Source organism: Scyliorhinus torazame, chromosome 2, assembly GCF_047496885.1.
Source record: "Scyliorhinus torazame isolate Kashiwa2021f chromosome 2, sScyTor2.1, whole genome shotgun sequence".
Taxonomy (NCBI): domain Eukaryota; kingdom Metazoa; phylum Chordata; class Chondrichthyes; order Carcharhiniformes; family Scyliorhinidae; genus Scyliorhinus; species Scyliorhinus torazame.
The window spans coordinates 219,430,021-219,446,456 of record NC_092708.1 but is presented as its reverse complement, the minus strand read 5'-3'; the positions used below and the strand labels follow the sequence as shown (position 1 = coordinate 219,446,456).

Below are 16,436 nucleotides of genomic sequence, written 5' to 3'. Positions count from 1 at the left end.
AGATGGTTGACTGGAATCAATCCATGACGTCCTGTAACCCCACTGCCAGAATTAATGTTTCAACTAACGACGTGCCCAAAGGCTCAAAAAGTTGGCCGACTAATTTTAGAACATCAGGCTGTTCATTTGCATAAAGAAAAAGTTAAAGACTGTTGGAAATGAAATAAAGCTGTGTGAATTAAAATTGCATGAAAAATCTCGCAAAGCAGATAGCTCCAGTTTAGCTGAATCATAGAATCCCTACAATGCATAGGGAGGCCATTAAGACCATCAAGTCTACACCAACCCTCCGAAAGAACACCCTTCCTAGGCCCACTCCCCTGCCCTATCCCCATAACCCCACCTAACCGTTGGATACTAAGGGGAAATTCAGCATGGCCAATCCACCTGACCAGCACATATTGGACTGTGGGAGGAGAAAGTGCAAACCGCACACAGACAGTTACCCAAGGCCGGAATTGAACCCGGGTCCCTGGCACTGTGAGGCAGCAGTGCTAACCACTGTGCCACCATGCCGTACTCAAAGTGAATGGCGGAACAAAGAAGAGGAATTCTTTGAAGGAAAGTGGCACAGCTGTATTCAATATTGGTCCAATTGAGCTCTGAGGGAGGAGAGGTGTTCCTGAATGTAAATTAAAACTTCAATGTGACAAAGCAGTCACTCTTGCTCGAGAGGAATCAGACAAAGCTCGAATGCAATAGGGGGACAAAAAGCAAAAATAAATCAACAAAGTACTCATGAACTAAATAGAAAGGTGTATCCTTGGCTGAATACAGACTAAGAAGTGAATGACAGGAATTTCTCCTTGGATTCCAGTTCACAGCCGCCAGCATCCATATTCCAGCTGGTGTGACAGCAGTCATCCAAGAACAAAGAACAAAGAAGTGTACAGCACAGGAACAGGCCCTTCGGCCCTCCAAGCCCGTGCCGACCATACTGCCCGACTAAACTACAATCTTCTACACTTCCTGGGTCCGTATCCTTCTATTCCCATCCTATTCATATATTTGTCAAGATGCCCCTTAAATGTCCCTATCGTCCCTGCCTCCACTACCTCCTCCGGTAGTGAGTTCCAGGCACCCACTACCCTCTGCGTAAAAAACTTGCCTCGTACATCTACTCTAAACTTTGCCCCTCTCACCTTAAACCTATGCCCCCTAGTAATTGACCCCTCTACCCTGGGGAAAAGCCTCTGACTATCCACTCTGTCTATGCCCCTCATAATTTTGTATACCTCTATCAGGTCGCCCCTCAACCTCCTTCGTTCCAGTGAGAACAAACCGAGTTTATTCAATCGCTCCTCATAGCTTATGCCCTCCATACCAGGCAACATTCTGGTAAATCTCTTCTGCACCCTCTCTAAAGCCTCCACATCCTTCTGGTAGTGTGGCGACCAGAATTGAACACTATACTCCAAGTGTGGCCTAACTAAAGTTCTATACAGCTGCAACATGACTTGCCAATTCTTATACTCAATGCCCCGGCCAATGAAGGCAAGCATGCCGTATGCCTTCTTGACTACCTTCTCCACCTGTGTAGCCCCTTTCAGTGATCTGTGGACCTGTACTCCTAGATCCCTTTGACTTTCAATACTCTTGAGGGTTCTGCCATTCACTGTATATTCCCTACCTGCATTAGCCCTTCCAAAATGCATTACCTCACATTTGTCCAGGTTAAACTCCATCTACCATCTCTCCGCCCAAGTCTCCAGACAATCTAAATCCTGCTGTATCCTCAGACAGTCCTCATCGCTATCCGCAATTCCACCAACCTTTGTGTCGTCTGCAAACTTACTAATCAGACCAGTTACATTTTCCTCCAAATCATTTATATATACTACAAAGAGCAAAGGTCCCAGCACTGATCCCTGTGGAACACCACTGGTCACAGCCCTCCAATTAGAAAAGCATCCCTCCATTGCTACCCTCTGCCTTCTATGGCCTAGCCAGTTCTGTATCCACCTTGCCAGTTCACCCCTGATCCCGTGTGACTTCACCTTTTGTACTAGTCTACCATGAGGGACCTTGTCAAAGGCCTTACTGAAGTCCATATAGACAACATCTACTGCCCTACCTGCATCAATCATCTTAGTGACCTCCTCGAAAAACTCTATCAAGTTAGTGAGACACGACCTCCCCTTCACAAAACCGTGCTGCCTCTCACTAATACGTCCATTTGCTTCCAAATGGGAGTAGATCCTGTCTCGAAGAATTCTCTCCAGTAATTTCCCTACCACTGAAGTAAGGCTCACCGGCCTGTACTTCCCGGGATTATCCCTGCCACCCTTCTTAAACAGAGGAACAACATTGGCTATTCTCCAGTCCTCCGGGACATCCCCTGAAGACAGCGAGGATCCAAAGATTTCTGTCAAGGCCTCAGCAATTTCCTCTCCAGCCTCCTTCAGTATTCTGGGGTAGATCCCATCCGGCCCTGGGGACTTATCTACCTTAATATTTTTTAAGACACCCAACACCTCGTCTTTTTGGATCACAATGTGACCCAGGCTATCTACACCCCCTTCTCCAGACTCAACATCTACCAATTCCTTCTCTTTGGTGAATACTGATGCAAAGTATTCATTTAGTACCTCGCCCATTTCCTCTGGCTCCACACATAGATTCCCTTGCCTATCCTTCAGTGGGCCAACCCTTTCCCTGGCTACCCTCTTGCTTTTTATGTAAGTGTAAAAAACCTTGGGATTTTCCTTAACCCTATTTGCCAATGACTTTTCATGGCCCCTTCTAGCCCTCCTGACTCCTTGCTTAAGTTCCTTCCTACTTTCCTTATATGCCACACAGGCTTCGTCTGTTCCCAGCCTTTTAGCCCTGACAAATGCCTCCTTTTTCTTTTTGACGAGGCCTACAATATCCCTCGTCATCCAAGGTTCCCGAAAATTGCCGTATTTATCTTTCTTCCTCACAGGAACATGCCTGTCCTGTATTCCTTTCAACTGACACTTGAAAGCCTCCCACATGTCAGATGTTGATTTGCCCTCAAACATCCGCCCCCAATCTATGTTCTTCAGTTCCCGCCTAATATTGTTATAATTAGCCTTCCCCCAATTTAGCACATTCATCCTAGGACCACTCTTATCCTTGTCCACCAGTACTTTAAAACTTACTGAATTGTGGTCACTGTTACCGAAATGCTCCCCTACTGAAACATCTACCACCTGGCCGGGCTCATTCCCCAATACCAGGTCCAGTACCGCCCCTTCCCTAGTTGGACTGTTTACATATTGTTTTAAGAAGCCCTCCTGGATGCTCCTTACAAACTCTGCCCCGTCTAAGCCCCTGGCACTAAGTGAGTCCCAGTCAATATTGGGGAAGTTGAAGTCTCCCATCACCACAACCCTGTTGTTTTTACTCTTTTCCAAAATCTGTCTACCTATCTGTTCCTCTATCTCCCGCTGGCTGTTGGGAGGCCTGTAGTATACCCCCAACATTGTGACTGCACCCTTCTTATTCCTGATCTCTACCCATATAGCCTCACTGCCCTCTGAGGTGTCCTCTCGCTGTATAGCTGTGATACTCTCCTGAACAAGTAGCGCAACTCCGCCTCCCCTTTTACATCCCCCTCTATCCCGCCTGAAACATCTAAATCCTGGAACGTTTAGCTGCCAATCCTGCCCTTCCCTCAACCAGGTCTCTGTAATGGCAACAACATCATAGTTCCAAGTAGTAATCCAAGCTCTAAGTTCATCTGCCTTACCCGTAATGCTCCTTGCATTAAAACATATGCACTTCAGGCCACCAGACCCGCTGTGTTCAGCAACTTCTCCCCGTCTGCTCTGCCTCAGAGCCACACTGTCCCTATTCCCTAGTTCTCCCTCAATGCTCTCACCTTCTGACCTATTGCTCCCGTGCCCACCCCCCTGCCATACTAGTTTAAACCCTCCCGTGTGACACTAGCAAATCTCGCGGCCAGGATATTTATGCCTCTCCGGTTTAGATGCAACCCGTCCATCTTATACAGGTCACACCTGCCCCGGAAGAGCTCCCAGTGGTCCAGATAACAGAAACCCTCCCTCCTACACCAGCTGTTTAGCCACGTGTTTGTCTGCTCTATCTTCCTATTTCTAGCCTCACTGGCACGTGGCACAGGGAGTAATCCCGAGATTACAACCCTCGATGTCCTGTCTTTTAACTTTCTGCCTAGCTCCCTGAACTCCTGCTGCAGGACCTCATGCCCCTTCCTGCCTATGTCGTTAGTACCAATATGTACAACGACCTCTGCCTGTTTGCCCTCCCCCTTCAGGATTCCCTCTACCCGTTCGGAGACATCCTGGACCCTGGCACCAGGGAGGCAACATACCATCCTGGAGTCTCTTTCACGTCCACAGAAGCGCCTATCTGTGCCCCTGACTATAGAGTCCCCTATAACTATTACTCTTCTGCGCTTTGACCCTCCCTTCTGAACATCAGAGCCAGCCGTGGTGCCACTGCTCTGGCTGCTGCTGTTTTCCCCTGATAGGCTATCCCCCCCGACAGTATCCAAAGGGGTATATCTGTTCGAGAGGGGGACAACCACAGGGGATTCCTGCACTGACTGCCTGCCCTTTCTGGTGGTCACCCATTTCTCTGCCTGCACCTTGGGTGTGACCACACTTACATAACTGCGATCTATGACGCTTTCCGCCATCTGCATGCTCCTAAGTGCATCCAATTGCTGCTCCAACCGAACCATGCGGTCTGTGAGGAGCTGCAGTTGGGTGCACTTTCTGCAGATGAAGCCATCCGGGACGCTGGAAGCCTCCCGGACCTGCCACATCTCACAGTCAGAGCACAGCACCCCTCTAACTGACATTGCGTCAATTAATTAAAATTAAAATTTGTCTTTTTTTTTTTTTAAATACTTTTTTTTTAAATTACAAAGTTACTGTCAACTATCTGTTTCCTAGCACTAGATTTCTAATAGAAATGCGATAGCTAACTATAATATTCTCCGATCTCTGGCTTAGATATCCTCTAAATTATAATTAAGTTATCATGTTTAATTAGTTCCCAAATACTCAAAAAAATTTAGGTTAGAATCCCAACCAGCCACTCAGGTCACAGCTTTTCTGTGATGTCACTTCAGTTTCCCCCCGGCACACACAATTTGAAAAAAAAGGTATAAAAGTAAAAATCACTTGCTTACCTTCTGAGGTGTTCTCAGGTTCTCTCGCTGACAGAGACTGCTCCTCCACCTCCAATCCTTGACCTGCACAATGCTAATAATATAATAATATAATATGGCACTTACCTTAAACCAATGGGTCTTATTATTAGGTTAGAGGAGGAGGGTGGGTGGGAGACACTACACGTGTAGTGTCTCGGGTTTCCTCTCCACCAGAATTTATTGGTTGGGGGGGGGGGGAACTTGCCAGAGGTCGAACTTCCGGTTCCCGCCGAAATCCAAAGGGCTGCTCCTGTAAAGGTAAGTGGTTTTAAACTCACTACTCACCTCCAAGAAGGCCCCTGCGCACCGCTGCCGCCGAAATCCAAAGGGCTGCTCCTGTAAAGGTAAGGTTTTTAAACACACTACTCACCTCCCAGAAGGCCCCTGCGCACCGCTGCCGCCGAAATCCAAAGGGCTGCTCCTGTAAAGGTAAGTGGTTTTAAACTCACTACTCACCTCCAAGAAGGCCCCTGCGCACCGCTGCCGCCGAAATCCAAAGGGCTGCTCCTGTAAAGGTAAGGTTTTTAAACACACTACTCACCTCCCAGAAGGCCCCTGCGCACCGCTGCCGCCGAAATCCAAAGGGCTGCTCCTGTAAAGGTAAGTGGTTTTAAACTCACTACTCACCTCCAAGAAGGCCCCTGCGCACCGCTGCCGCCGAAATCCAAAGGGCTGCTCCTGTAAAGGTAAGGTTTTTAAACACACTACTCACCTCCCAGAAGGCCCCTGCGCACCGCTGCCGCCGAAATCCAAAGGGCTGCTCCTGTAAAGGTAAGTGGTTTTAAACTCACTACTCACCTCCAAGAAGGCCCCTGCGCACCGCTGCCGCCGAAATCCAAAGGGCTGCTCCTGTAAAGGTAAGGTTTTTAAACACACTACTCACCTCCCAGAAGGAGGAATATTGTTTTTGACAAAGTTATCGAGAACCAACAAATAACCTTTGGGCCCATTATATAAACTATCCCAGCGTCCAGATTGCACAATCCAGTGCAGGTTTCAAAAGTAACATAACCAAGATTAAGGCTGCAATCTAACGGAATAAATTCTAAGTGTCATTTCAGGCGTGATTGATGGGGCATTCCCTCTCACCTTGATACTGTTCCCTTGAACTCAGGGACAAGGCAATCGCATACAGTCAGCATGCTTTCTCCACTGGTTAGTATGCTGGATTGGGTTCTCCACAGGGGTCACCAATCTCTCACTGAAGGAAGCCATGTGTGCAGACACGAGAAAGTTTACAGCCCTCGGGGCCTGAAGAGAATCCTCCAATGCTAGAGCCAGAGTGCAGATGTGCAGATACGTGCAGATACTCTCTGGAAACTCCACCACATCTTCATGCAACTCATGTTGGACTGCCAACATCTGCTGCTTCATATACAACTGCAGAGGCTCGGGGATCATCACAGGGATTATACACTGGCCTCCCATACACCTGAGAGTCAGAGCCTCAGTTATCACAGTATCTGACAGGTACAATGCACACTCACAGAGGTGAGCGTATCTGAGCTCTTGACGGGTGTGGGGCAATACTGCAGCCTTTGAGGCCTCCCCCACTCAGACGTGGACCAGTATTCCCTGTGATGGCAGCTCTCTGTGTCCTGTGGTTGACCTGTGAGAGGGAACAGGATGATTAGAACTTCTTGCCTCCTCCATAACAGGAGCTGCAGAATTGGCTACAGCTCACATAGATGTCTGCCCATTGGATGACATGACCATCCTTTATGCTTGCCTACCACCCTTGCACCCAGTTCTGAGGCGACAAACACTTCCTGCCTCCTCCTAATGACTGAACTCCAACCTCCCCATCTGGAATTGTCTACTAACTGGAATTTCTGCTTCCCTAATACGAATCGTTTCTTTATCAGCCAGAAGCGATTACAAAGTTATCCAGAAACCATTGAGGTATATTATTTTATTTAATACTTTATGTTTCACTATACTGCTGATGATTTGAAGCAAAAAGAATACTGTTCTTTACTCCCTAAGTACTTGCATATTGGTTTATACTCCAAGTATTGTGCTGTATTCCATTGGTAAATAAAACTCTCTGGTAACCAGCATTTTGATTAACCGGCACCGCCCATTCCCCATGCATGGTGGATAATAAAAATGTCACTGTGTAAATTCCAGTGAGCATAAGTGAACTACATCACTACATCTACTCATACATAGGGACCTGTCCTCTGCAGGTCAAAGGAACATGTCCAGGCATTGCTCCTTTTCTGAATTAAACAAAGATGTGGAGGAAAATAGTTCCTTGGGTAATTATCCATGGCAACACCTTGATCAATCAGAGCTGACTTGCCAGCTAGGCAGCTATCATGCAGTATAAATTGTTGCTGCATTTGAAATTTGGCCTTCTTATATCTGCCCTGGTGAATGCAAGATGAAAAGCTTCAACAACATGTCTCTGTATTCAACAATACTCCAGTTGTGTATTACATTTTACCATGTTAACTGCGCCATATAAATGCAAGTTGTTGTTATTGTTGTTACTTTAAGAACCGGAGCTGCTGCTGAAGCCCCACTTTCCCTGAGCTTTTTATAATACAGGACATACTGGAGAGATACCGAGAACAGCCTCCTTCCTATGTGTTACAAGTATGAGGCCATCTCCATGCTTGATTGTACTCTGTATGCACTTTGCACTCTGTACTCCACAGGATCAGGGAACTCATGCAGGCAACTCTCTTCCCCCAAACATTATGGCAATAAACAACTTAAAAGGGAGGTGATATTTTCGCAGGCACAATGTGAACCTTGTCAGGAGTAAGAAAGAGTGAATGCAGAGAAGGTGACTCAGTCAGAATGGTTGGAAATCTCACGAACGTGGCATACCTTTCCCTCTCTGCTGATGTTGATTTGGGCATCTTGAGGGCAACCTGAAGAAAAGATTGAAAGATCACAAACTCAGTTTATCATTGCACCACATTCCTCTCGATGGACACACACATTGAGAAATAAGGGGGTTGGAGGAGAACATAGGTCTAGGGATAATGCAAAGCCAACCCTTTGTTGTACAGATAAAGTTTCCAACATTTTTAAAAGGATCAAAAAACATTGAAAAGCTCAAGCAAGCAGAGCGTCTTCAACAATCGCTGTCCCTCAGAGCAACACAGCGGCACAGTGGTTAGCACTGCTGCCTCACAGCACCAGGGACCCGAGTTCAATGCCAGCCTTGGGTGACTGTGTGGTGTTTGCAGGTTTTGCCCGTGTCTGCGTGGGTTTCCTCAGGGTGTTGCGGTTTACATTGTGTACCTTGCGTTGCCCTATTGTCATGAAAATGGCACTTTAAGAAATGTTTGGCTGCTCATGTTACTGCAGTGATATCAGAATGTGGGTGGAGCTGAGCTCTGGCTCTGTTTTTTAATTTCACTTTGAGAAAAGCTTGGGTGTGTCTGTGTCTTTTTGGTTTCGTTTTCAGTGTTGGAGCTGAAGCCAGACAAAGCAGGTGAACTGTTGATCTCTCTGCCATGAATAGACTATCTCTTGCTCATTTGGTGAATTCAGATTTATAAATGTTTTCAGTAGTGAATGTAAACCTGATGTGCTTCTGTTAAAAAGTGTTTCTTTTGTCTTCTGGATGTTGTTTGGGAAGTTATTAAGGATTACTTAGTGTTGTATTCTTTGGGGGTTGTATTTGAATTGATGGTTGCTAAGATGTTCACTGTATGTTTTAAAAAGGTTAACTTGAGTTCATAGAATAAACATTGTTTTGCTTTAAAAAATACTTAGCCATTTCTGCTGTACCACACCTGTAGAGTGGGCTGTATGCTCCCCATACCACACTCTATCAAAAGTTGTGGGTCAGGTGAACTCCATGATACACTTTGGGGTTTTCTAACCCTGGCCCATAATACTATTATGTATTTTCTTTTCATGTACTAAATGATCTTCTTGAGCTGCTCGGAGAAAAATACGTTTCACTGTACCTCAGTACACGTGACAATAAATGAATCCAATCTTTAAAAATACATAGGATTTACAGCACGGACATGGATCAACTGGTCTTTACCAGGGTTAATTGATTCAATCCACCCAGCATAACCTTCTATTAATTTCTCCTTTGCATGTTTATTTAGTTTACTCTTACATGCCTTTATGCAATTTGCCTCAAGTAGTCCACATGGCATCTAGTTTTACATCCTTACTTCTCTAAGATTAAAGAAGGTACCAGGTACGTGGCACATACTTGTGCGACTCGGCCAACGTTGTCTACCTCATACGCTGCAGGAAAGGATGTCCTGAAGCGTGGTACATTGGCGAGACCATGCAGACGCTGTGACAACGAATGAATGGACATCATGCGACAATCACCAGGCAGGAATGTTCCCTTCCAATCGGGGAACACTTCAGCAGTCAAGGGCATTCAGCTTCTGATATCCGGGTAAGCGTTCTCCAAGGCGGCCTTCAGGACGCGCGACAACGCAGAATCACCGAGCAGAAACTTATAGCCAAGTTCTGCACACATGAGTGCAGCCTCAACCGGGACCTGGGATTCATGTTGCATTACATTCATCCCCCACCATCTGGCCTAGGCTTGCGAAATCCTACCAACTGACCTGGCTTGAGACAAATCACACCTCTTTAACCTGGGGTTCTCTGGATCTGTAAACACTTAATTAACTGCAAATGCTCGCATTCTATGCATTATCTTGCATCTTTGAATTTGTCTATATATATGTTTCTGGAACATACCTCTTCATTCACCTGAGGAAGGAGCAGTGCTCCAAAAGCTAGTATTGGAAAGATCAGTGTTGGGCCCATAACTGTTCACAATTTACATAGATGATTTGGAGTTGGGGACCAAGGGCAATGTGTCCAAGTTTGCAGACGACACTAAGATAAGTGGTAAAGAAAAAAGTACAGAGGATACTGGAAGTCTGCAGAGGGATTTGGATAGGCTAAGTGAATGGGCTAGGGTCTGGCAGATGGAATACAATGTTGACAAATGTGAGGTTATCCATTTTGGTAGGAATAACAGCAAAAGGGATTATTATTTAAATGATAAAATATTAAAACATGCTGCTGTACAGAGAGACCTGGGTGTGCTAGTGCATGAGTCGCAAAAAGTTGGTTTACAGGTGCAACAGGTGATTAAGAAGGCAAATGGAATTTTGTCCTTCATTGCTAGAGGAATGGAGTTGAAGACTAGGGGGGTTATGCTGCAATTGTATAAGGTGTTAGTGAGGCCACACCTGGAGTATTGTGTTCAGTTTTGGTCTCCTTACTTGAGAAAGGACGTACTGGCACTGGAGGGTGTGCAGAGGAGATTCACTAGGTTAATCCCAGAGCTGAAGGGGTTGGATTACAAGGAGAGGTTGAGTAGACTGGGACTGTACTCGTTGGAATTTAGAAGGATGAGGGGGGATCTTATAGAAACATATACAATTATGAAGGGAATAGATAGGATAGATGTGGGCAGGTTGTTTCCACTGGCGGGTGAAAGCAGAACTAGGGGGCATAGCCTCAAAATAAGGGGAAGTAGATTTAGGACTGAGTTTAGGAGGAACTTCTTCACCCAAAGGGTTGTGAATCTATGGAATTCCTTGCCCAGTGAAGCAGTAGAAGCTCCTTCATTAAATGTTTTTAAGATAAAGATAGACAGTTTTTTGAAGAATCAAGGGATTAAGGGTTATGGTGTTCGGGCCGGAAAGTGGAGCTGAGTCCACAAAAGATCAGCCATGATCTCATTGAATGGTGGAGCAGGCTCGAGGGGCCAGATGGCCTACTCCTGCTCCGAGTTCTTATGTTTGAAACAAACTTGTTGGACTTTAACCTGGTGTTGTAAGACGTCTTACTAAGATTAAAGAAGTTTTCTTTTTTTTTTAATTTAGAGAACCCAATTATTTTATTCCAATGAAGGAAACATAGTGTGGCCAATCCACCTAATCTGCACATCTTTGGGTTGTGGGGGCGAAACCCACGCAGACACGGGGAGAATGTGCAAACTCCACACGGACAGTGCTAACCACTGCACCACCGTGCCGCTTTGAGTAAAGAAGTTTGCTGTTAGATTTACAAGTGACTATCACACTGACAATTTCTAGTTCTAAATTCCCAACAATTGGAAACATTTTCTTACTCTATGTTTATCTTATTAAATACGTCCATAATTTTAAAGTCTGCTATCAGGTTAACCTTCTCTTTCCTAAGCCTTTCATTGCTTTATAAAAGCCCGAGAAGCTAAATCCAAAACATGTTCAATTCGACAACAAGAGTAAAGGCCACGGCGCAGATTACAGCTCCAAGGTCCCAAACAGGATGCCCATTCTAGCCAGTCCCAGTCCGGGCCGGCTTGTATAGGATGATTTCCACAAGCCCCAGCTGATGAGCCTCCACCCACTGGCGGGGATGATCATATTCCATGAATCCCACAGGGAAATCAATTGGGGTGGACCTGTGGATCTTGAGAGGTTGCAGCTTGCAACAAGCAATTAGGAAGGCAAGTTGGCTTTCATTGCCTTGAGATTGGAGTACACGAATAAAGATGTCTTGCTGCAATTTTATAGCATCTTGGCCAGACCGCAACTGGAGTGTGTGCACAATTTTGGTCTCCTTATCTAAGGATGGATATAGTCATCATAGAGAGAGTGGAACAGAGGTTGACCAGATTAATCACTGACATGGCGGGATTGTTTTATGAAGAGCAATTGAGGAAACTGAGCCTATGTTCTCTAAAGTTTAGAAGAATGGGAAGTGATTTAATTGAAGCTTACAAAATTCTTATGGGAGTGACAGTGTCGATGTGGATAGGATATTTTCCCCCTGGCTGGCGAGTCTACAATCAGGGGCAGAGTCTCAGAATAAGGGGCAGGGCCTTTAAGACCAAGATGATTTCTTCCCTCAGAAGGGGATGAATTCTTTACCCCAGGGACCTGTGGAAGCTCCATCACTGAGCATGCTCAAGACAGAAATGAAATGAAAATGAAATGAAAATTGCTTATTGTCACAAGTAGGCTTCAAATGAAGTTACTGTGAAAAGCCCCTAGTCGCCACATTCCGGCACCTGTTCGGGGAGGCTGGTATGGGAATCGAACCGTGCTGCTGGCCTGCCTTGCGCTAAACAACCCCTAGAAATTGATGGATTACTGGATACTAATGACATCAGGGGATAGGGAGAGAGTGCGGGAAAGTGACATTGAGGTAGAAGATCAATCATGCTCTAATTGAATGGTGGAACAGGCTAGATGGGCAGAATGTCCTACTCCTGTTCCGATGTTGCTATGTTGAATTGTGCTCTCTCAGTTTGAGTATTATTCATGCCAATTTGATTTGGCTGGCAACTCGGGAACCTCAGAAGATGGGCCAAAGATAATTTCAAAAAACATTTAAATGATCTTGACGGAGGGGGAATGTTCTGAAGTTATCAGAGTCTGCCCGCCAGCAATACGCTGTGGATGGGATTGGATTTGTTTATTGTCACGTGTACCGAGGTACAGTGAAACGTATTTTTCTGTGTGTAGCTCAAACAGATCATTTAGTACATGAAAAGAAAATATATGAAAGGGCAACACAAGGTACAGAATGTAAATACATAGCATGGAACTCAGGCCTGCCATTTGTTTCAACTAAGTGCCGCAAAGGGCAGCACGGTGGCGCAGTGGTAGCACTGCAGTCTCACGGTGCCGAGGTCCCGGCTCTGGGTCACTGTCCGTGTGGAGTTTGCACATTCTCCCCGTGTTTGCGTGGGTTTCGCCCCCACAACCCAAAGATGTGCAGGGTAGGTGGATTGAACACGTTAAATTGCCCCTTAAATTGGAAAAAATGAATTGGGTACTCTAAATTTTTTTTTTAAAAACAACTAAGTGCCGCACAATATGGCAGAAAAAGCCATTATTACAATCGGCGGACTCAATGCTACTTTTCCTGCCTGACATGGACTTTGCCGATATCGGAGATGATTCTGTCCTATGTTAGCTCTTTGTAGAACAATCGAATCAGTTCCTTCACCACAATCTATCTCCACAGTTCTGCAAGTGTCTTCACTTCCACCACCCTTGTAGACAGTGAGCTTTAGGCCATTACCACTCACTGCGTTAAAAAGTTCTTCCCCACATCCTCCTTACATCTTGCACCCAAAACAAATCCATGCCTCCCAATCAGCTTTGAACCATCTGCTAATGGGCACAGCCTGTCTTTGTCAACCTGTCATAATTTTGTTTACCTCTAACAAATCTCTCTCAATCACCTTTGCTTCAAGATGAACAACACCAGTTTCTCCAACCTAACCTTGCTAAAAATCCCTCATCCTTAGAACCATTCTGGTAAATCTCCCCTGCACCCTCTCAAGGGCCTTCCTATCCTTCTCAATGTTGAGAGACCAGGGCAAAATTCTCCGTAATCAGCGCGATGTCCGCCGACCGGCGCCAAAAATGGCGCGAATCAGTCCGGCATCGCGCCGCCCCAAAGGTGCGGAATCCTCCGCATCTTGAGCGGCCGAGCCCAAACCTTGAGGGGCTAGGCCCGCGCCGGACTGATTTCCGCCCCGCCAGCTGGCGGGAAAGGCCTTTGGTGCCCCGCCAGCTGGCGCGGAAATGACATTGCCGGGCGGCGCATGCGCGGGAGCGTCAGTGGCCGCTCATGGCATCCCCGCGCATGCGCAGTGGAGGGGGTCTCTTCTGCCTCCGCCATGGTGGAGACCGTGGCGAAGGCGGAAGGGAAAGAGTGCCCCCACGGCACAGGCCCGCCCGCGGATCGGTGGGCCCCGATCGCTGGGCCAGGCCCCGCGCCCCCCCCCAGGACCCCGGAGCCCGCCCGCGCCGCCTTGTCCCGCCGGTAAGATAGGTGGTTTAATCCACGCCGGCGGGACAGGCATTCTAGCAGCAGGACTTTGGCCCATCCGGGCCGGAGAATCGCCGGGGGGGGCCCGCCAACCGGCGCAGCGCGATTCCCGCCCCCGCCGAATCTCTGGTGCCGGAGAATTCGGCAACCGGCGGGGGCGGGATTCACGCCAGCCCCCGGCGATTCTCCAACCCGAGTAAATGCCAGTTATTCATATGTCACTCACCATGTAGCTGTTGAATGCATTGGAGTCATCATCCACCATTGCGATAAGGTCTTTCATCGTTTCATGGAATGGAGTGATCAGTCTCCTCATTTGACCGTCCAGATGATCAAACTGCCGCTTCCCATAGGTCATTAGTCCAACCATTGACCCCAAGGCTGCACCCTAGCAAATTAATACAGATTAAGCAAGCAATACAATCACAGAAACTTATTGGAGTGGGGTGGCACAGTTAGCACTGCTGCTTCACAGCACCAGGGACCTGGGTTCCAGTCCGGCCTTGGGTGACTGTCTGTGTGGAGTTTGCTTGTTCCCCCCTGTCTGTGTGGGTTTCCTCTGGATGCTTCGGTTTCTTCCCACAGTCCAAAGGTGTGCAGGTTAGATGGATTGGCCATGCTAAATTTCCCCTTAGTGTCCAAAGATGTGCAGGTTAGATGGGGTTACGGGAACAGGGCAGGGAAGTAGGCCTAGGTAGAGTGCCCTTTTGGAGGGTCGGTGCAGACTCAATGGGCCAAATGGCCTCCTTCTCCCTATAGGAATTCTATGGTTCTATGGAGAGGCAGACAAGAGCACAACCCAGCACCAGTCAATGAAATTGGATTGTGGGTATTTCTAGGTATATCTGAAACCTTAATGTACAAACCATGGCAGCCACGGCTGCACTGACAGATCCTCCCCCGGGGGCTGCAGATCGTGCTCCAACACTTCGGATAAACTCCAGCAAAGGCATAGAAACCAGGCAGTTCCCCTCTTTCTCATCCTGCACCATGTGTCTGATAAAATAAAGACACCATACATGTAACAACCTTCCTAAAAACATTGGTAAAACCCATGTGGGTCATATATTTTAGATCTTTGTATATAGTATAATAAAAGATAAAATATATAGCTGATTGAAGAAAACCTGCCTATTTCTGGAGTTGCAAACATTTTTCTCTCATTCACAAATTACCACTGGGTGTACAATACGTTAATGCTATTTGTGTTAGTCCAGACATTCATATCAGTTGCATTGATCATCCTGGTGTATTATTTCTAAAGATTGGTGAAACAAATAACATCATATAGGTCAAATAGTCAAATTATTACAGAATCAATGGAAGTGATGAAGGATGGAGTAAGATCATAGTTGGCAAGATCTCAGAATGCTCAGGCTCAACCCAAGTTAGCCTCCATTCATCACTGACATTCTTTTCCAAAATTCTTTCTGCTTTGTGACAGGTCAGCTTTCACTCTCCCCACCAAGCTAGAAATGTTGTACCTGTGGAGCTCCTCCCCCCCCCCCCCACCACTCCCGGGCAACCTGCACCCCCAGGTACCTAAAGTGAGTCCCTGCCCTACGGAATGGCAGCCCCCCCCCCACCCCCGGCCGAGACACCACAAAATACTCACTCTAATCTAGATTTAGTTTGTACCCCGAGAAAGACCCAAATACTCGCAGTAGCTCCAATATTCCCCCTATCGACACACTCGGTTTCGACACATATAACATCAAGTCATCGGCAGATAAGGACACCCTATGCTCTATCGCCCCCCACCCACCCCCGCACTATTCCTTTACATACCCCCGAACTTCTTAACGCGATGGCCAACGGCTCAATCGCGAGTGCAAACAGCAGGGGGGACATAGGACATCCCTGCCTCGTCCCACGGTGGAGAGAAAAGTATCTCGAGCTGATATTATTTGTGCGGACACTCGCCCTCGGCTCCTTATACAGTAGCTTTACCCAGTTCACAAATCTTGGTCCAATCCCAAACAGCTCCAGAACTGCCATCAAATACCCCCATTCCACCCGGTCAAACGCCTTCTCAGCGTCCAATGCCGCAACCACCTCTGTTTCCTTCCCCTCTGCCGGTGCCATAACGACGTTCAAAACCCTCCTAATGTTCGAAAAGAGCTGCCTCCCTCTCACGAACCCCGTCTGATCCTCACCTATCACCTTCGGGAGGCACTCCTCCAGCTTACCCGCCAGTACCTTCGCCAATACTTTTGCATCCACATTCAGAAGTGATATGGGCCTATACGACCCACACTCGTCGGATCCTTATCTTTTTTTAGCAGCAGGGAAATCGATGCCTGCCCCAAGGTTTGTGGCAACACCCACTTCCCTATCACCTCTTCAAACATCCCCACCATCAGGGGTGCCAGCTTATCCATGAATTTTCTATAATATTCCACCGGAAACCCATCCGGTCCTGCTACCTTCCCTGACTGCATCCTCCCAATCGCATCCTTTATCTCCTGCTCCACTATCGCTCCTTCTTATG

At 47.0% G+C, this 16,436-nt stretch overlaps 1 protein-coding gene across 3 annotated transcripts in view; it reads right to left on the bottom strand.

Moving 5' to 3' along the window:
* ftcd (formimidoyltransferase cyclodeaminase) overlaps window positions 1-16,436 on the bottom strand; it is a 125,421-nt gene that overhangs the window by 15,163 nt on the left and 93,822 nt on the right. For all 3 annotated transcript variants that reach the window (XM_072484031.1, XM_072484022.1, XM_072484038.1), the window contains 3 exons: window positions 14,812-14,941; window positions 14,172-14,333; window positions 8,000-8,043 (listed from right to left, as the gene is read on the bottom strand). In XM_072484031.1, the coding sequence (XP_072340132.1) occupies window positions 8,000-8,043; window positions 14,172-14,333; window positions 14,812-14,941 (336 nt within the window). The remainder of the gene's footprint in view (window positions 1-7,999; window positions 8,044-14,171; window positions 14,334-14,811; window positions 14,942-16,436) is intronic.